At 34.5% G+C, this 21,167-nt stretch overlaps 2 protein-coding genes across 2 annotated transcripts; both read right to left on the bottom strand.

Annotated features, from left to right (window-relative positions):
- Positions 1-216: 216 nt before the first annotated feature.
- Positions 217-11,834, bottom strand: LOC132031327 (cyclic nucleotide-gated ion channel 4-like). The gene is made up of 8 exons (XM_059421245.1): positions 11,125-11,834; positions 6,493-6,708; positions 5,369-5,688; positions 3,999-4,107; positions 2,847-3,083; positions 1,653-1,739; positions 1,407-1,549; positions 217-721 (listed from the first exon to the last, which is right to left on the bottom strand). Exons 1-8 carry the CDS (start codon positions 11,683-11,685, stop codon positions 349-351), a joined length of 2,046 nt encoding a protein of 681 aa, XP_059277228.1. The 5' UTR covers positions 11,686-11,834; the 3' UTR covers positions 217-348.
- A 5,250-nt stretch (positions 11,835-17,084) lies between these two features.
- Positions 17,085-20,626, bottom strand: LOC132031326 (probable sodium/metabolite cotransporter BASS1, chloroplastic). The gene is made up of 6 exons (XM_059421244.1): positions 20,501-20,626; positions 20,388-20,421; positions 20,220-20,274; positions 18,844-18,927; positions 18,452-18,739; positions 17,085-17,758 (listed from the first exon to the last, which is right to left on the bottom strand). The coding sequence occupies exons 1-6, from the start codon at positions 20,589-20,591 to the stop codon at positions 17,606-17,608; spliced, it is 705 nt and encodes a 234-aa protein (XP_059277227.1). The 5' UTR covers positions 20,592-20,626; the 3' UTR covers positions 17,085-17,605.
- Between the last annotated feature and the right edge of the window lie 541 nt (positions 20,627-21,167).

The raw sequence follows: 21,167 nt of genomic DNA, 5'->3' as shown, positions 1-21,167 counted from the left end.
AATTATCATGACTTGTAGTACTTGTTACGTAGTTTTTTAAATATGTAAAATTTATTTCAAAAAATTTAAAGATTTTTGGCCGAAATCTTGATCAAATGAAAATATTTTATTTTCGAAATCCAAATGGTGTCACAAAAATTGCGACATGAGTACCACATTAGAAGACAACTTTAACATTTGTGCGAGGAAATAACCGAAGGACATATAGGAGGGGTGTGACGAGAACATTTCTAGTTATGTGCTCCTTTCTCATAACATGAAAAGAAAGCTAGGAAGTCTCCTCAAAATAAACTCCAAACTATATTACAACATATATGTACTACAAGAGAATTCATTTTTATTCCTCTTTCAAAAATCAAAATCATCCTGATTTGGCTTTGGTGAAGTGAGCAAAGCCGTATAAAGCCGGAGCCTATCCTCCGATAACGAAGTACTTCGAGATAATGGCCTTCTTGGTCGAATAAACGACAACGATGTGAGTGTCAACCGATGTCTGTATCTCCTCCAGGCCAGCTGAATAGCAACAGCCGCCCAAGTTCGCCATCCTGGAGAATAATACCTTGCGCTTCTCTTCACTTTCTCGTTCACAAATGTGTAGCGAAAATGTTGAGTGACATACTTGACATCGTCCGCTTCGAGGCCAAAGGCTTCGGTGGTCTCAAGAGTCACTAGTGATGACGAGGACGGTGGTAGCCGCTCCACGAAGGGTCTCCGGAGGCACCTGTCAGAAAAAAGAGAGAATGATTTAGGCTTGAAACACGTTAAAAATACGGTTTCTCCTTTACGTGTAATATTGTTGTGGGATTGGATGCAAATAGCTTTAGTGGATATGATGATGAGCCTTTTGAATTTGTTGACTAAGCAAATAATGAGGAGATTATGCTTAGGAAAGCAAAATTATTTCTGGCTCTTTAGCGTGCATAATATTGGAGAAGAAAGAAAGTATTTTTAGGGGAGGAGAGAAGATTATCTCATTATAGGTGCAAGACTATAAAGAAGCCTCTCCAGCTAAGTGATCCATTGGCAAAAAAAAGGCATTCCTCCTTTTTGCTTTGTCAAAGAAGCATTCTAATCCGAAAAGGCGTAGGGCTAGGTTGAACCTTCCTCAGAGGCATTAAGGTATTATTATAGCCTTCTAAATTGTCAGAGTGAGAATTCAAAAGCAAGAACTCTTAACCAGCATTCCTTAACTCTAAAGGACATGAATGTGTAGATCAAGAAAGAAAGGACCAGATAGCACCTGCTTGTTTGATGTCTTACTGCCCGTCACTAATCATGCAAAGCTAGCATTTTCCCAAAGTAAATTAGCAATTTATAGGGAAGAAAAAACCAACTTAAGATTAACACACTTCTCATTCAAAATATATTTTATTCATTATTCATGTTTAAATAAATTGTAACAATACCATGAGAGAAGTTCGTCCCCACTGAAGTTTCCAGGGCCTAACATGCAACAACTTTCGACACCATCTCGAAGTTCTTGACTGCTTTGGAGATGGCCTCTCACTATGAACAGCATTCTCTGAACTGGATCACCTTCTCTTGTTATCTATAAGAAAAAAATGCAAAATATATGAAATGGGCTGGTAATTTCAACTCCTAGCTTCTTTTTAACTTTTTATGTAAGTGTTAAACACGACATTTAAACTTACTGTTTCTCCTTTTGTGAAAATCAGTGACTTCACGCGATCACATATGTTCTCCAAGACCAAATTATCCATATGTTGAAACAAAGGAACCTGAAATATGAGGAAAAAAACTTAGTTTGGGCAATAAATATGAATGATTCTGGCTCAGATCGGTACATTGTGTTATTCAGTGGGCAATTTGCAGGATTGTCCTTCGCATGGGTTGTCTTTAATTTTTGGCCCTCAAATTGGTGGTCTTTAATTTTTATCCTTAGCTAAAAATCCCTTGGTTTCGGGTTCGAACCCCCGCTCAGTAAAATATTTTAAAAAAATTCGCAAGGCAGAGTTTTGCCTTCAAAATTCTGCCTTGTGAATCCAAACATCTGCCTTGCGATTTTTTTTTTTTTTTTACTGAGTTGGGGTTCAAACTCAGAACCTCGGAGTATTAGCGAAGGACAAAAATTGAAGACCACCAATTTGAAGGTCAAATATTAAAGACCACCCCAAATGAAGGACAATCCGGGCAAAAAAAAAAGTTATTCAGTTCCTTTTGAACTAAAAATACACTGGCCAATCAAATTTCTGAAAGGGGTACTTGTACTATAAGTCTGAAAAATGCAAGCTTTGCATATTTATGAAATAGTACTTTTTTTTTTTTTTTTTTTTTTTTTTTTACATGTTGTCTAATTATTACTCAAACATTTTAGGTTAGTAACTCGAAGTTAATGTCACATACTCCCTTCGTATCATTTTACTGGGCTCTTGTAGACTTGACACTCTCTTTAAGAAATTAATATTTATTAGGGGCTTGTTTTACTATATTATCTTTATTAATTGTGTTCTAAGTATCTAAATTTAACTACTATTACTTTATAGTTACTTAATGATAAAGAGAATATCGGAATAAGAAAATAAATTTCTCTTGATTTGCTAAAATGGACAAATAAAAGGAAAGTTTATTTTAATACAATGGTCAATTAAAATGGAACGGACAGAGTACTTAATTACAATTGATTTTTAGTAACTTAAATCATATCATCGATGCATTATAAACCTTAGAAATAAGAATGAATGGTCGGATGAGAGTGACATCATCAGTTTCAAAGTTGAACACCCTCATTACTAACTTTCCTATTTGCTTTTCAAAAAAAAAAAAAAAAAAAAAAACTTCTCCAATTTGATAGAATTTTCTCGTATAGAAGATTAATGAATGTTTACCTGTCTGACCAAGTCCAAGCAAAGATGATATTTGATGTCTCTTCTAAGACCCTCTGGAAGGTTACTTATCATCTCACATTCATCAACTCCCCTCGTTGCTGCAAATCTTTGCCTTTCATAATTTCTGACCCTCTGCTTTAATCCCTGAGGCAACCTTCTTCTCCTCATCCACCATTCTACATTTCTCATCTTTAGTTGCATTGCCTGTTTCTTTGATGTTGTTGCATGCAAGAATACCTGTAGCATTTCATGCACCAAGACTTAATTATACACCATCATAACATAAGACAACGTAACACCCATATATATAGGCATTTCTTGTTCTCTATTCTCAATTACAGAGCCAAAATTTTTATTGAGGGGATTCAAAACATAAAAATGTAAATACACCAAGAAGCCAAAAAAATTCAACAACTGTACTCTACGTATAAAATAATATTAATACAATGTAATTTTCCGGCAAACTTCTTGCGCCCCCTTGCTCTGCCCTGAGTAGCAGACCGCATAGGCGGAGGCAGAGGGGTGCATGGAGTTCAATTAACACCCTTTGTTAAAAAATAAAACTATGTAAATAGGGCAAAAATGACTTTTTTTTTTTATATATATATAAGTTGTTGAATCATCTTGGTTCTTGGCATAAGATTTTTTTATTTTTTTTGTTTTTGGGTAATCCTCTTATTTGAATTTGGTAATCCTCTTATTTGAAATTCTGGCTCCGTAATCAGATCCAATGTTTAGATGTTGTGGGTTATAGAGTTGAGAGAGTGAGTTTTGAAAGATGTTGGATCCAACTTTATATACACTTATTCAACTGGGAAACTCAGGGTTCTTCTGAACTAGCAAACTCTAGGTTCTACTTCTATTGTTTTCACTACTAGAAACAGAGGTTTTCCCACCGACATTCAGTGAGAAGTTTGTGTTATTAAACATGATTTTTCCATCTCATTCCTACCGAATCAACTCACTGGGAACATATGGTGGGAAACAGGTTCCCATTGAAACGCTGGGAATTTCCTGATTTTTCCGCATGAAAACACTACAATTTAAGTTTTTCCCATCGACATTCAGTGGGAATAGCAACTAAATAATTTTCAGTGGAAAAATAGAGATGTTTTAGTAGTGTGCATGCATATGTATGTTTAGGAAGATTACCTTGATGTTACCAATCAACATGGTAACCAATAGTAGACCAGAAGTGAGAACGACGATTATGAAAACATCTTCCAGCCAATCTGTTGTGCTCTCCAAGTTGCCAAAAGTACTGCAAAATTATTATAAAATTAAACACAATACTCTGATTTGTTATTGTATACGAAAGTGACAAGAAAGAAAAACCGGAACAAGAAGGTAGTACCTTTGGTTCATATCATCGTATCATTTTAGCAATTTGAATTTTTTTAAAAATATATGAATTTTTGAAGAAACAAGAAGCATTTATTACATGCATCCTTTTTTTAAAAAAAAAAAAAAATTCACTCTTTCTGTTTTTGGAGACGAATCCAGAATTTGAGCTTTATATGTTCAACCATGCATTAAGGTTCTTCACCTTGAACCCATTATAAATTTAGACATACTACTTATTGCAATTTTAGTGAATTTCACATATTAATTTATGTTCGGCATTGAAAATATGGGGTTTAGATGAACATGGTGCCGCAACAGTACATCCGGCTCTGATTGCTTCAAGTAATGGTTGTAATTAAGTGAGACGTTTAAAAGAGAGATAAAAGGCAAATACTCCTATGACTAAGGCTACTAAATATCCTCTTAAAGGGTGTACAAAAATCTCAAAAAGCCAAATATTATGAAAGGGAGTAAGTTATTAATGGTAAGAAAGGGTGGTTAACAGCTGACAGGTTGATCAAATGGGGGCTGAAAGCTACCAAGAAATGTGTTCCATGTCAACAAGTTCCTGAGAACCACAAGCATTTATTTGTCCAATGTCCTATTGCTAAGGCTGTATGGACCAGTGTCCTCGGATCAATAGAGGTGCTTTTGCTGGTTAATACTTGGGCTGATTTTGTCCAATGGACCATCAGTAATAGCAAAGGGAAACTCAGCAGGCTCAACTCTTGAAGATGATCTTTGCTGAGGTTATCTATACCCTATCGGATGTAAAAGACTCAGAGACAGTTTGAGCAAAAGAGCTATACAGTGGAAAAGTTGGCCAAGGATCTTGCATATGTTTGTCTAGTTAGAGCTGCCCATGGCATGCAAGTGTTAGTTCATAGCTTCCAGTTTTACATAGCTACTGCCTGATCCGATATAAGTGTTTTTTAAGTTGATTTTAGACCCTAGCAAGCCGTGTTGGCTTTGCTAAATTTGTCATGGTTGCACTGGTAATTAATAAAATGAGTTAGTTACCAAAAAAAAGAGGGGGTTACCGTACATACATGAGTCTTCCAGTTATCATGAAAGCTCTTTCTTACTAGTCAATCAAGTAGTTTGAGAACTGTATCTTATCTTATAGCCTGACATAACCGGCCGCCTTTTAAATTAAGTCAATAGAAGAAAATACGTACCTGAGAGTCATGAGACCCCAGAAGATGGGAAAGAGTATTTTCTCGAAACGATTTTCATTAGTAATAAGTTGAACAGTCCATTTATAAACTCCATAATCAAAAAGGTCTTGATCATGAGAGTCTAGGCAAGTCGATCTTGCAATTTTGGTCTCCCCCCAAATGAATCTACTTTTATGCTTCACCAGACTGCTTGTTCCATAGAATATTTGCTCTTCGCAAGCAAGCATTTTCAGGCCACAACCCTTTGTGACACTGCACTGTTCTTTCAAACATTTTGCTGCCCTTTGTATTCCTAGCAAATACCAACATGCTCCCACTGCCTGTATGGGTGGTAGAGCAAGGAATTTAAAAAGTAAGTTGTAAAATGATACGTATTTCGTGAAATCAATTAAGGTGCTCGCAAGATGATCCAGACATTAAGATTATCAAAAACTATGAGGTAAACTTAGTGTATATTGTAGAAAATGTCGATTTAGTTTCAAAATTCATCTAATAGACTTACAATCAACACGAGAAGTATCAAATAAATTGGGATTGTAGGAGTAACATCCTATTCATTTATCTAGAACCTATTCCTCCCAATTAAGAGTGGCCAAATTATCCCATAAAATAGGACTTGCTCACCAACCCACTTAGTTTTTAGCTCATCTCATAGTAACCCGTTCAATTTAGCCTATTTAAAATTTGGGTTATATAGTCCAAATTGACTCACAAGGAATCTTATCAAAATATTTTCAACAAATTTCTTTTTGTTTGATATGTTATATATAGACATAATACAAAAATTGAAAATATATCAGGCACTTAAGAAATTATAAAAGAATAAACAACAAAATTAAAACTTAGTACTGAATTAAGCTAGTTGCATTATGACCCGCTTCTTAGTCCAGTTTTGCCCAACCCATTTCAGCCGAAGTAACTACTGGGCGTGTCAATTACCCCGGTCTATTTTGTTAATTTTGTCATTTTGATCCATCCAAATTCAACCCAATCTAGCCAATTAACACCCGCATTCCCTTATAATCATAAATAAATGAACTCTTGTGAAATATAACAACATACCCAGTATAATCCCATAAATGTACTCTTTTGAAATGCAAATAAAAAATTGGGTATGCACTTACGTGAGAGGCAACAAAATAAGCGATCAAGTTGAGAGCAATTCCCCACCAAACAGTACCAAAAATGTATCCAGAGAGATTCTGCATGCGTCTCAATAGGCAAACGGAGTGATAAATTTTGGGCAAATACTGAAACAGAAACATAATTAACAACACTGTCATCACTGTTGTTGTAGATCCTTTCTCCAATAAAGCTGGAATCCCTACCCACATAACTATCTGCAACATATTATTAAACATCCAGAATTAATTATTAATCCGTCAAAAGTTAAAAATTATATTACATCTGTCCTAATTTATGTGAAGGGTTTTGAAATACGAAAGTCAAAACACTTAATTAGTTTCACTTTAGATTATAAATTTGGATATAAATTTTTTATCAAAAACTACATGAAATGTCCTATAAGTGAACATAGCTAATGATGCAAAATATTCTTAAAAAGTTATAATATTAAAAATAAAATAAAAATATTTGATCATCAAATAGTAACGCCTTTACATAAATATAAGACGGAAAGAATATTATTAAGCCACTCTATGTTGTTAAATGTATGGATACTCCTAGTAATCATGAGGCACTCTTCCACGTGGAAAGAAAAAAAAAAGGTACTCTTCCATGGCGTCATGTTTGAAACGATCATTTGATTTTTGTCTTTTGTTTAATTTTTTAATTACTGGTGCTTCGATCAACTAAAATTTTGGGGCTCCGGTGAGAAATCTTCTTCGAGAAACTTCTAATGCAGATCATGATCAGATAATTTGAATATTTGATTTTTTTAAAAATAAAAAATATTTGGTGATTATTTAGAATAAATGTTTGTTTATCTAATTGGAGTATTAGTAACTTGAAATATAAATTTGAAGTTATAAAAACAATTTTAAATAAGCGTTTATATATGATTGAGTGATAATTGAAAAAAAAAAAAAACTATTAGAAAGTTAAAGTTAAAAAATAGTATTTGAAGTTGAAGTTGGGTTTAAGCATATAAATTTCACTTGAAAAAAGGTTGAAGTTTTGCGAGTGAAAACAAATTCATCTGAAAGCTGGTCAAAACTAGTTACTCAAATTTGAAAAATTATTTACAAAAATTAACCATTTTAAAATTTGAAAGACTCCTCTTCAAAAACTAATCAAAAAATCACTCTAATGTATAACCAAATAACGTTTTGAAAATATTGTTTGTTTAAAAAAAAAAAAAAAAAATCTCATGAACAAACGAGCCCTAAGTTTTTTCAAAATTTCTTATTCAAACACGAGTTTAACTTTCAAATATCCTTCAACTTAAATTCAAATATTCCTTTTTTCTTTTTCAAATATCAACCAATTCATATCCAAATGTCTACTAACCATTTCGGTCTCTCTTGACCAGCAAAGCAATTGGAAATTATTTTTCAAGACAACATCGGTTTAAAATTGCTTTTTTGAGTCTCTATATAGGTCCCTCTCATCATAGAAATGTTTCAAATAATAAGTTGACCGGATCTGGCTCCTTTCCATTACACTTTCTCTCCATTTCCTCAAGTATATGTTTAGATGAGTGATACTTGTCTAATATAACTTTTAAAGGTTAAGATTCGATTAATTTTACAAATATCTTAACTATGATTAAAATATTAAGTTTTGGAAAGTACTCTTTAATTTTGGTATGCAGTATCAATCTCCTTCAAAATCTTAATTAAATTTAAAGGCAACATATTAAATATTATTATCACAAACTCTTCCCAGGTCTTTTCATATAACCCCGTATTTACCATCTTAACTTAATTAAAGAGTATCAGATTAAATATTATTTCACTAAATGGTTCAATATACTCCATTCAATCGTTCATATATTCATCATAAAATTAAATGAAAGAGAATTAAGCTAAATATTGTCACAGATAATTTCAGTACTCTAGTTTTTTTTTCCATTTGTCACTTGAAAATTAAATTATTATTTCACCTCCAGTTTTACTTCCCAATCCCATCATATGTTCTTTAATTCAATTTTTCGGACTTGTTTTAAAATCAATTTCCTAAAATTTATGATCACAGATCATTTTTCTTATTTATACGGATTTGGGGAGGGGAGGCGGGTTGGGAAGTTTACCGATAAAATTTACAAATGAAATTAATGATACTAATGTGTACCAAAATTTGTGGAAACTGATATTGCATAACAAAAATAGAAATTGCTTTTCAGAACTTATTATTTTAATCATGGTTAAGATGCTTGTTAAATTGATCTAATCTTGACCTTTTAAAGTTATGTCATACAAGCGTCACCCATCTAAATGTTTACTTGAAGAAATGAAAAGTGTAATGGAGAGGAGCCAAATCCAAATTGACATTGGCATGTTTAAAACATTCCTAAATTTCCTCAGATCAAGAAAATGTTCAATTAGCTTTTCCTTTCTCTTTGATAAGTATTGACCTCTGCTACATTTTATATGATAATTCTTTATTTATTTAATGAATTTCTATATTAGCAAGTCCTTCAATCACTAAGAAAAGATCGCTAAATTTGGATGGAATAAGATTGCTAAATTTGGGTCTAATCTATTAGAATTGAATTTGGCTCGTTAGTAACATGTTCGATGGATTGCAAAATCTCTTACCGACGAGTCCAATTCCGACGGAACGTCAGTATAAAATTAGCGATTTTGTGATAGTGAAATGATATGCTTTTGTAAAAATTGACATGGCATGTTGTACACCATAGAACATATAAATTAAGGGTATTTTGAGTATGTTATATAGCTTTAGTTTGAGTCAAATCTTTTACTTTGATTTTTTTTTTTCCCTCTTAAATTCGTGTCCCATCAAAAAACGATAATAAGACCGGGGACTACAAATTCAATCTCACCTCTCACAATATTTGCTTTGAAAGGGAAGGAAAACGAGAAGGAAAAGTAAACTCCTAACATAGAAAAGCCAAGGAACGATAAAAAAGAACTCTTAAAAATAAGGGAAATTTGATATAAATAGGTTTTCATCAAAATAATAGCGGCAAATATATATATTATACATAACTAATGCATACTTTTATATATTTGGCTAGCGGCTGTAATAATTTTCGGCCAAGGTGCCAAATGTGTTAAAACTCCGTTTTTTCACCCTCCCTACTAGGAGCTTCGCCTTTTCGCTCCCTTGATGACTTGAACCCACAACTAAACCTGTTAACTGGCCGGGTCGAGCCGGCCCATTTAAATGTGGGCCACACGGGTGCCGGGTCGTAGTTAAGGGGCCGGACTTGGGGAGGGAAAGGGGTGTTCGGCCCAGCCCCTACCCGGATAAGGGTACGCCGCCGGCTAATTGGGCCGAGTTGGATTTGTCGTTTTTTTTTTTTTTTTTAAATTCTAATACTAAAATAGACATTTATATTTACTAACAATAATAAAATTAACATTTACATCTAATGATAAATTTGCTAAACTAAAAAAAAATTTAGTCGTTGTCCAATTAAAGAAGCTAGTTGTTGTAAATGCAATCCAGCTTCCAACAGATCAAACTTCAAACGGTAGTATTACAAATCTATATGCTCTGTATAATAGTTGATAATTGTTATATGACATAAGATTTATTTGGCTATTAGTTGATAATTTTAGCTTTTTTATTTTTTTTATTTTTTTAATTGAAGTGGGCCGGGCCAGTGCCCCAGTGGGCCATCACTTGGGTTCCTTTGTGGGCCGAACTACCGGGCTATCCACCTTGTCCGACTCAGCCCCCTAATAAATCCAACCTAGCCCAGCCCCTTACCTCTCTCAGCCGGGTCCGTGCTGAGCCGATGATGGGCCGGGTTTATCGGGCAGGGTCCGTGCCGGGCCGGGTCGGCCCACTTGACCGGCTTATCACAACTTTTAGGTCAGAGGTGGAGGTTGCTTACCATCTGAGCAGTCCCTCTTGTCGTGTTAAAACTCCCTTTATTTCAATGTGTGTGCATTATTTTTTTTTTTGTCTACTTAAAAAAAAGAATTTCACCTTCTATATTTAGTACAACAACTTTTTAACTCCAATATTCTCACTTGACATTTTTGAAGATCACAACATCCACAGATCATTTCGGAGTATCATACACAATTTTTGTTTAAGACCACAAAATTTTGTGTCTTGTAAAACCAAGACACATAAAATGAAACGGAGCTGGAGTAGTAGTAAGTACTGTTTTTCACTCAGAAGCTATATATGGAAGAAAAATGGACTTCGTATATATTCGTGATCAAGTAGATTACTCGTCATCAATATTGTTCCTCTATGATGATATAAAGTAGGCGCAGATTGAAGTCTTGATTTAATTTCCTTTTATTAGTCGTACAAATTTGTTTGAGTTCCTCTTTCTGTTTCACCTTGGTGAGTACAAACAAAAAAGACACTTTGTAATTACCTCACATGCATGATTTTACTGCCACAGCATGCAAAAGCAACCACGGCCATGACATGCATGCCTTGTCTTCTTTTACTAACAATTTTCATACAAAAATACAAAAACATGCATCACCATTTATTATGACGATGTGCATATATACCACAAAAGAAAAAAAGAAAAAAACATGTCATCATGAATCATGTTGAAAAAAAGAAAAAACATGTCATCATGAATCATGTTGATTTGTTTCTTTGATACTTTTTGCACTGATCATAAATTAAGAACTCACCTGAGGTAAAGGAAGGATGACGAAGAGATCGAAAAAGAAACCCTTCTTGGATTTCAAGTATCGTAAGGCCACAGAACGTCGAAGACTCTGGTCCTGATGTAGTCGAGGAGGATTATTAAACTCATTTTCATGAGGACGTAATTTTTTCATCTTAAATTGTAGCCACATATTCCATAAATGTAAAGCATCGGTCATGCACCGGAGAACCGTGACCGTGACCGCGAACCAACCATCGATGAAAAGGCACATGCAACTTTCACTTATAGAAAGAGCGTAGAAAAAGAGTGGATCCACAAAAAGCCCCGTGGCACATACTAGTAAGAACACGCGGTTCCATTCTTGAACCCAAGGCGCTCTAGGGTCTATGACCTTCCAAGAGAAAATGTCTGTCAGTCCTCCTCCTCGACCACGACCACTACAAATGTTGTAGCAGTCATTAGATTTATTATCTTCTTTTTCTTCCTCTTCTATCTCTTCAATGTTATCTTCCTCCTCCTCGTCCTCGTCATCATCACTATCACTATAATTATATGATAGTTCAAGTTCATGATGACTAGCCATTAATTACTATTTTTTTCTCGATTTTTTATGCTAGCTTTTCTGTTTATGGGTTTGGGATATGGAAGGTGTATGGAGAAGGGTGATCTTTTTTTTGGGAAGAGAGAAAAGAATGAAGAGAATATATGCACGGATTTTTTTGGAGTTAGGAGGGATAATTTGACACAATGACAAGACATATAGTATAAATTATTGTAGATATGGGGAGAGAATAAGCTGACAAAAATGATATAGGAACTTACTAGATAGCCCCTCTGTAATTAGAAGGATATATACCAAGAATTTATTTAGTTAAAATATAATCAACGAACTTGGTTTTTATGTTTTTGAATTTAATACTACTAAATGTTTTAAAATTTATTTATTGCAAATTACTGCATAAGTAGTTTTAAATTTTGCGAAAGACGAAAAGCACTTTGTAATGATGTTTGGTTGGAAATATTTTTTAGTACTTTTTACCACCTAACAATATTCGATATCTGAACGGGGGAACATTAACGTGGGACCAAATAAACTCTTTTCGTTTGGTGCATGGTATAAGCTGAGATATTCGGCACTAATTTTTTATACCATATTTGATAGAAGGTATAAATTTATCCTGGGATAAATTTATATGTTGTATCAAATAAAGTATAAAATGCATCCCATGGTATAAGCTGGGATATCTCAGCATATCCCACTTATCCTGGGCTATTTTATATCATCCAGGAGATGGTATAAAATAGTCCCAAGATATGAGATAAATTAATCCCGAGATTATAATCCCAGGATAATTTTGGCCATGCACCAAACGACCACTTTATCTTTTGTAGGCTAATGTATGGAATGTACGCAAGAGCCATTTAACTTCTAATATATGTGAAGTGCATAAGAGCCATACAGCTTTTTGGAGAAAAGGCAAACTTTGTGTAACTTTTGTTTGTCATTAAACCCTTCGTAACTTTCATTTTCATCCAAATATGATCTTTCAATTACTTCAATTTTTCCATCTAAAAATCGACAACAAATTGTACCTCGAGGGACGCAAGATGTGATCATTGTTCAGGCTAGAACATACACGACAGAAATCACACTTCTTTTGGTGTGTCTTCTATCAATCATCCCGATCTATACCGTATAAATCAAATTCAAAAACGCATCACACTTCTTTACTTTACTATCAGCCTCCGACACAAGGTGCTTTTAGAAATTAAAGGTCGGCGGGGCGATAACAAAAGACTGGCTTTTGACGCCCCGATCGATGTATCGACCAATGGGATGCTACTTACGAGTTGATCATGGAAAGGTTTCAATTCTCGATGTAGATGCTACATAGTTGATTCTCATCCTTCAGAAGAGACGAGTATAATAAGATAATCCGTCAACAAAAGGATCATCTTAAGATTATATCGTGTGACTATTAAGAACGAGTTAATAAGATAGTTCTATTTTTCAAATTTTCTGACTTGCTTCTATGAAAGCCAAATTCGAAAAGATTGAAAAAAAAAAAAAATTAGTCATTCACAATCAATGATGAAGGATGCCTCTAAAAGTTAACAATCACTAATCCTTTTTAGAAATGAATGGCCAAGCAGTTATCACGTGTACCTCTTTTATATACTGATCGTACGCAATTGGTTGCACCATCAATTTACTTAAAAAGTCAATCGTGAACATTTTATACCAAGTAGATAAAAGATGAGGTAAAAGTTACTACTCCCTCTATCTTAATTTATGTGATATTTTAGCTTTTCGAGAGCCAAATAAGAAAAATCTTTGATCCTAATTTATTCGTATGTTCTTTAAATATTTTGAATAATTAATTATTATGACTTATAATACTTTTTATGTAATTTCTAAATATGTAAATTATTTTTCAACAAACTTAAAGATCGTATGTCCTAATTGACGGTCAAAATAGAGAAGTTGGACTTTCGAAATTCGAACTGTATCACATAAATTGGGACGGATCCTGCTAAATTACACTAGTAGTACAAAAAATATGGACACTGTCAATAGTTCAAAATTCAACATGTAACAAAAAAGGGGGCAGGGGGGGGGGGGGGGTTGGGGAAGTTGAAAAGGGTAATATAGGAATGAAGAGAAGAGGGACAAAGAGAAGTAGAGTAGGGTAGGAAGACTGGGGAGATTTGCCAAAGGGCAAAGTCATATTCACGAATAAGTTTGAACAACACAGGTTCTTCGCAGTTTCCCTCCTTTTGTTTGTTTCTTAATCAATTATTATAGTACAAAAGAAACTATACATATATGATATATGCTACAAATATTTACTACGACTTGACCAGTGTTATATTATCAGAATTGAATCACATACTATGGAAACACAATTTACAGAGCCGTCATCAATTTGAACGCATCATCTAAATTCCCATGCATCAATATTCCTTTAATCGTCATCTTCCACATTTCTCATCCATTATCCGTAAAAAATATATAAAATACAACTTTCTCCGTCCCACAGCAATAATCGCTTTAGCTCAAAAAAATTGTAGTATTATTTTAGGACGTCCGGACTAAAGATGGAAATTGTTTCCAGCTACATATATCCTTAATATCGAAGAAGTCATACTAATTTTTTAATACCGTTCAGTTCTCAAAAACACTTAATAATTAAGTAGGAATTGACTTAGTAAACTATAGTTCTATTTATTATTTTCTTAATAGGCGTTAAAAGAAGTATTACGTACTCCCCCTGGTTCAAAAAGAGTGTCCACTTAACTATTTGCACACCCCTTAAGAAAATATTAACTCCTAGACAAAATAGGTAATTTGACAAAATGCCCTAATTAAATATATATTGAGATTTGATCACTTAACACTTAATAAGGTCAAATATGAAAATTAAATATGATTAACTCTTTCTTGATAAGATTAATTCTTTTTTGATTTTGCACTGGTGGGAGTAGTTAAAGGGGGACTCCGTAGTATATATGTTCTTAACTTCTTTTGCCACTGCACGTGCCTTGTCGTCCTGGTACATGGAAGTTAAAAAGCATATTTTGCATCGAGTTCATAGTATATTTGTCTACTTTCATTAATTGATTTTGGCTCTTATTCATAACTCATCATTTACATATGATTCTTCCATATATCAATCATGTTATTACTTTCATTTAACCCTGATAACTTTTGTTTGTTCGACCTCACAACTACCAAGAATTAAGCCAGCTAGCTATCTAGCTTTTTATTATTTCTCATGTGACCTAAAGTTTGAGATGAGTTGCAGTAGGTCCAAGCGGAGTCATCAGGAATTTAGAAGATTAAAGAGAATCTTATAATTAATTTCATGCATGAGACTTGAACTTATTATCCTAAATAATTTTCGAACTTCTTTTGTCACTTTATTAAAACTTTTCTTTAAGGAAATTCAAAAGTTTATTTAAATACAACAAAAAAAATGTTTTACCCTATTCACAATTTTACACCGTGTAATATTTCAACGTAGGAGATTCAATTGAACCCTTTTCTTCAACTTAGTTCGGCCCTTGGTCCGGACCTCTCTTGTTTGCGATCTTAGTCCATCTCGCAAGAAACAGAAAAGTCAAGTTTCATTCAAATTAGTTAATAATTAATCCTTTTGACTGAACAGCCCAAGTTATCTATTCATGCTTTACATTTGATGAGAACTTAACTAATCCATTTGCACTTTAATTCCTGAAAGTTACCTTGTTTAGTATTAACAAATACAAATAGTAATATACTACTGCAATCTTGGTATGTTCTCCGTGATCTTGTACCTAACGCAGTCTAACTGATAGCAACTACTTAGAGATTATTAAACTAATTTGGTATTCCTGGAGTTCAAATTTCATTAAGAGCACATCGGCTTAATCCTATTTATACAAATAAACTCGAGCTAACATATTTCACGAATTGGGCAGGTAACTTGTGCCTCTATACGTAGTCTTATTCAGTATGAATATTTCCATGATCCTTTATAAACACAGTACTAATAGATGGGAAAAAAATTCCGTACAAGTTAGCATACGCATATGAGGCTATATCATTTACGTATATTAGTATAAAGGGAGACTTTTAATTGGATTATTGAACTTTTTCTCTGGGCGAGTCTATTAGAAATTCGAATTAGTAACTTTTGCGCAACCTAATTTTCAAGCGGATGAGATCAATTGAGTAGTCTCAGCTGAAGACGGAATTGAGTATATATTAGGTGAACAGAGTATACGTAAATGGAGCCTACATTCAATGGATTGAACTAAACCCAACATTCTTGACATAAAACACAGATTTATAAGTGAAAACCCACTCAAATTTCAACTAATATTAGATTTTGAACTCATAATTTTGAGAGTACAACGAGTTCAATGCATAGAAACTTATTGGCTGAACTCATTAAATTAAATCCTAAATCTGCCTATTAATTAGAAAGACTGTATGCTTTGTCAAAAAAAAAAAAAAAAAAGTAGTATCTTGTATATGCAAATGTAGAGGGGGGTCAGAGTGTGGGTGGGATGAAACTCAGCAGAGGAACATATGAAGTTATTTTGTATCAGTCAGCTGCTTCATTAGTAGCTTTGCTAATTCTACTATCTTATATGGTATTCTTTGGCCTAGTGTTGTCAAACTTTGTAGTTTAATTTGTAGGCAACAGCCAAGATGAAGGACACGGGCATTTCTGACATATATTAACAGAATTTGACCCTTTCTTGAACTTTTGCTGTATATTGACTAGAGGATATGGTCCCTCCTACTATTTACAGCTCTACATGGAATATGCTTTAATTTTGCAGCAAAGATTATCAGGAGTCGTCTTTCTCGTGGCGGGAAGAGAACAGGGAAAGACCCGATTCAGGGCAAGCTTTATTTCTTTAAGAGAGAATAGGGAGTAAATCGAATTGCGGTTCCGTTCTTTTGGGCTTTCAGGAAGTCTAAATTAATGAACCACCATTGATTAACGTTGCACATGACATGATCAACTTGACTGAAGGTCCGACTCTGGTTTCAGTTGCTTAATTTCCTAGCAGCTAAGGATTTCCTAGACTCAACAAAGGTCCTGCTCTAATAGAAGTTGCTTACTTTCCTAGTAGCGAAGGATCTCCTAGGCTCTAAGGGCAGAGGCAGATCTTGGACGGATTTTGTCGATTCAGCTGAACATATTGCTTGCAGCCCAAATAATGCATACATTTACAAAAATGTTTTAAAACATATATACATATAATAAGATTACACTCATCGGAACCACTGACGCTAAATTATGGATTCGCTCCTGGCTTTACCTGTCTTATTGACAAATTGCCAATGCAATGCCTTCCCATATCAGTAAGCAGCAGAGGAAAAAAGGGCTTTTGAGCATAATGAGGATACTGCATTGTCTTCCTTTCAATTTCTGATGAAGACAAAACAGTTTCTAATAGGAGTACTTCCTGGATTCTTTCGAAAAATTTTGTTTCTCAAAACTTAACCAACTCTTTATACCATAGTAGAAATTGTCTTCTTCACCATTCTAAGAAAAAACATCGTTTGTTTCAATTTGCAAGATAACGAAAAACTAACACAAGACTGCTCTTACTCTCTTTACACCAACATATGAGATCAAAAGTCACCCCACGCGATCATTACGTGAACAAGGCTTGGAGCTCAAATGCGGGCAAAATTTCCTGCCAATAATCAAGATATTAAGTAGGCGAGTCTATCCATAATTGATTAATTTCTTCCTTCGAGCAGATTTACCAGTGTTCCGAGAATTCAAAGTTTCCTGGGGCATCTCGAAATCACCGCCAAAAAGTTAAAATTGGTTCTAGTATCGATAGGTTAATTGCTGATTCTCCAGACATGAACACTATGAACTTTTAAAAAGAAAAAAGTGACCCTCCAATTCCACCGACTACCAAGCTTGATGTATTAGTCTGTGAAAAGCTACAATCTCAGATTCACAATTGCTAAGATATATCAAAAGAGTGACTCAGTTCTGCACTTTATCTGGAATAGAACGCCTCCAAATTCCAGCCAAGGCACTGCCAAATATCGAGTGACATACACTAGAAACTGCACACGGCACTGCAGTAAGTGGATTACCAAAGTGCTGAGTAGCTAGAACTACTCCAAGAACCGAGTTCTGCAATAAACAAAGTACACTTTAATCAGGGGCGGACCTACAGTCTGAGCTTTAGCTAGGATCTTGTATATGTGTTAAAAATCATCAAATAAATACAAATAACTGATTCCAAACCTAGTAAATCAAATCAAATGAACCTAGTAAATCAAATCAAATGAGTGGAGGTAGAATCCTGAACTCGAACCTTTAGATTTCAAATCTTAGATCCGTCTCTGAATTTAAGGCCTATGCAGAACCTTACTAGTGGGCAGGTTATACATACCAGGGGCTTATCAAATTATTTGTAGTTCACTTTTCCCCTGATAATAGGTAGCATTCAGGCCATTTTGATCATACATTTACATATATTTTTTTCACAGATCCAACCTCATATACTGAGGATCGGAGGTGAACAAATAGGAGATAATTGCAGTCCAATGCCTTTAGGTGATCTAATTTACAAAATAGCCAGGAAATGCAAAGGTTTTGTATATTAAGTATAAATATACATATAATATACAAAATTAGTGTATAGATTTTGTATATTCCAGCTAGCGCCCGTAACTAATATTGGCCGACGGGCCCAAAATGAAAAAATCCCAACAAATAATTCCGTTGCTCAAGGGAGAGAGTGAGAGAGCTCTTCCCAGAGTTTATTTCAAAACCATTTTTTTTAAAAAACTGGTAAAGTTTATTTCAAAACCATTTTCTTACCTGCATGCCGACTTCTATAGATATTGTCCTTGAGGATGATACATCAACTCCAAGAATCCTTGCGAGTACATAGCCAAAGAAGAAGCCAGATGCATGAAGAAGAGCAGTAGCTAAGACAACTTTTTGACCTGACATAAGAATTGCAGAAGAACTCTGTGCAATTGCATTTCCACAAAGAACTGCAACAGTTGCTACGGCAATAGGTGGCATCAATGGAGACACGATTTTGACAAAGCTTTTGAAATACTGATTCAGAAATGCACCACCTAATACAGGAAGAAGCACCACCTGTATTTTTTGGCAGGGTTTATAATCTATTATGACAAACTATCATATCTATTATGACAAACTATCATACTGGTATAAGCCAAGAGCCAGATTAGGAAATGGACCTGTAAAGTGGACATGAAAAGCCCAGCTGCATCAACTGCAACAAATTGCCCTGCAAGTTTCTCTGTTAGAAAAGGGGTCATCACCTGCACGTGTAACCAGAAAGGTCAATTGACTTGAGGGAAATGTGAGATGCATTCAACAATAAAAGGAAGTGTGGGAACTTTTTTCCCACATTGCTTATGAATATGAGTGCACTAATAACGAACGGCCCACCGGTCTTAGACAAAAGTGCTCCGGTTGCCTATTAATTGGCGAGATAATATAATGCTTTGCTTATTACATTTCTATACAAAGATAGACATTTGTGCCTTGTCACAGCAGTCCTAAAAGCAGACTTGCCAACCAATAATATTGCTGTTATAGTTAAACGCGGATCAACAATCTAAGAAAACAACGTATCAAGAAAACAATCGAAGATCCTAAATCTTTTCTTATATTCTTGACCATCCAGAAACACATTCATGTTCTGGACTTAACACTTTTGTATGACCATTGAATACTCAGTGATAAGCTTTCTAACCCTGCACTTTGATTGTAGTCTAGAGGTAAATTAATTGAACTGGTGGTAAGGGTTAATTGAATCATTTAGAAAAGAAATGATTGTAACTAGCTTTGAAGCCTTCACTCAACATATTTTTCCTACATGAATTTCATACACATCCTGTCTATTAGCCTGTTTGGCCAAGCTTCCGAAATCTGCTTATTTTGGAAAGTGCTTTTTGTCAGAAGTGCTTTTACGAAAACTACTTTCGGAGAGTAGCAGTTTGTGTTTGGTTAAGCAATTTGAAAAATAGTTTTGCCAATATTAGAGCAGTACCTTGCACTTGGCTAATGTTCCAAAAGTGCTTCTCGGGAAAAGCCTTCTGAAAAACTGTTTCTTCTATTATTCAAGAGCACTTATTTTTTCTCAACTTTCTAAAATAAGCACTTTTGAAGCTCTTATGACTTCCTAGATGCTTGCCCAAATAGGCTATATATCTGATGTCGATCCTGACGGTTCATCTTCGTCTTTGACAATGGCAACAGTTGACTGCTTTGACAATCTTATTAAGCTTGTATTGCTCTTAGGACAAAATGGGCCAACTCCTCCAAATTCCTTCATCATTTTGGGAATCGAGAGAATTCAAGTGCCAAAATTTCTTGAAAAAGAAGCTCCCGGGTTTATTTTAGTTGATTGTTGACCAGCAGCTTTCTTCTCAAGATTTGAGAAGTTACACATTTCCCAATAAGAACTATCTCTGTGAAAGTTTCTTTTAGGAACAAGGTGCTTTAGGTCAATTATCTTTAGGATGCATAAAACACACGACAAACACATGCACAGACATAAATGTCTTATATACATAAAACATTCATAAACCAAATAAAAGCTACCAACCACAGCTGATAGGGTACTTGCAGCAGTCATCAAAACTGAAAGCGCCACATTTCCACTGCAATAAAATGAAGTATCAACACCTAGTAGGTAGTATAACGAAAATAACAGCACAAAATCATAATAATTAAATAATGATGATAGTATAGAAAATTCAAAATGTCTACCTACCGCGCAATGTAAGTGACAATGTTACTTGCCGTCCCTGCAGAATAATGCATGAGATGCTCAGTGAATAATGCCTATAAGTAGAAGGCCTAGAAAAGGAGTCTAGCTGAACATACCTCCAGGACAGCAGCCAACCAATATCAAGCCTGCTGCATAATGAGACGGCAAGTTTAACAGCTTACTAACAAAATATCCTGTTAAAGGCATCACCTACACCAGAAAAAAGCCTGTTAGCTTGTTTACAACTACTACAACAACAACAACAACAACAAAAAAAAAAAGCGCAGGACATATAACTTCTTAGATGTTTACGGGATAAACTGAAAATCTAACGCAGGTAAATATAATTGACAACAAAACGACAAACTAATGACAAGGTAACCAGAAACATGGACAAGTTCAATTAATAGAGAAAGCATTTTTGAGAGACGTCAAAAGAAGTGCATTATTGTGAACAGAAAAGAAGATGGACTAATAGAACAAACAATTAGTTACCAAGAAAAAAGTCAGCATACATTTGTGTTGCGATCAAAGAGCTAAAATTCAAGAAGAAAATGCATAATCCAAGTTATAAAATCTAGATTTAAAAAAAGTAATCGGCAGAGTTAGTAACATAAAATAAACGCAGTATCAGTTTGTATCCTAAAGGGGCGGAATCCGCGGAACCTCTATCATACATCTCACCCTAAATAAGTCTTCACATAGTGAAATGCTCTTGGTGACAAAGTGCTATAAATCATATCAGATTTGCATATGGTTTTTGGTAATGTACTAGTTTACAAG

The sequence above is a fragment of the Lycium ferocissimum genome, chromosome 9 (genome assembly GCF_029784015.1).
Source record: "Lycium ferocissimum isolate CSIRO_LF1 chromosome 9, AGI_CSIRO_Lferr_CH_V1, whole genome shotgun sequence".
Taxonomy (NCBI): domain Eukaryota; kingdom Viridiplantae; phylum Streptophyta; class Magnoliopsida; order Solanales; family Solanaceae; genus Lycium; species Lycium ferocissimum.
Note: the sequence above shows the minus strand (reverse complement) of the source record. Positions and strands in the feature narration are given on the sequence as shown.

Coding starts and splice junctions, on each gene's coding strand:
- LOC132031327 (XM_059421245.1), bottom strand. CDS start 11,685: ATGGCTAGTCATCATGAACTTGAACTATCATATAATTATAGTGATAGT. Junction 5,689..6,492: donor CTTATTTTGTTGCCTCTCAC/GTAAGTGCATAC, acceptor CCACCCATACAG/GCAGTGGGAGCATGTTGGTA. Junction 4,108..5,368: donor TGGGGTCTCATGACTCTCAG/GTACGTATTTTC, acceptor ATAATTTTGCAG/TACTTTTGGCAACTTGGAGA.
- LOC132031326 (XM_059421244.1), bottom strand. CDS start 20,591: ATGCCTTTAACAGGATATTTTGTTAGTAAGCTGTTAAACTTGCCGTCT. Junction 18,740..18,843: donor TTTTCATGTCCACTTTACAG/GTCCATTTCCTA, acceptor CAAAAAATACAG/GTGGTGCTTCTTCCTGTATT. Junction 17,759..18,451: donor CTATAGAAGTCGGCATGCAG/GTAAGAAAATGG, acceptor TGTTTATTGCAG/AACTCGGTTCTTGGAGTAGT.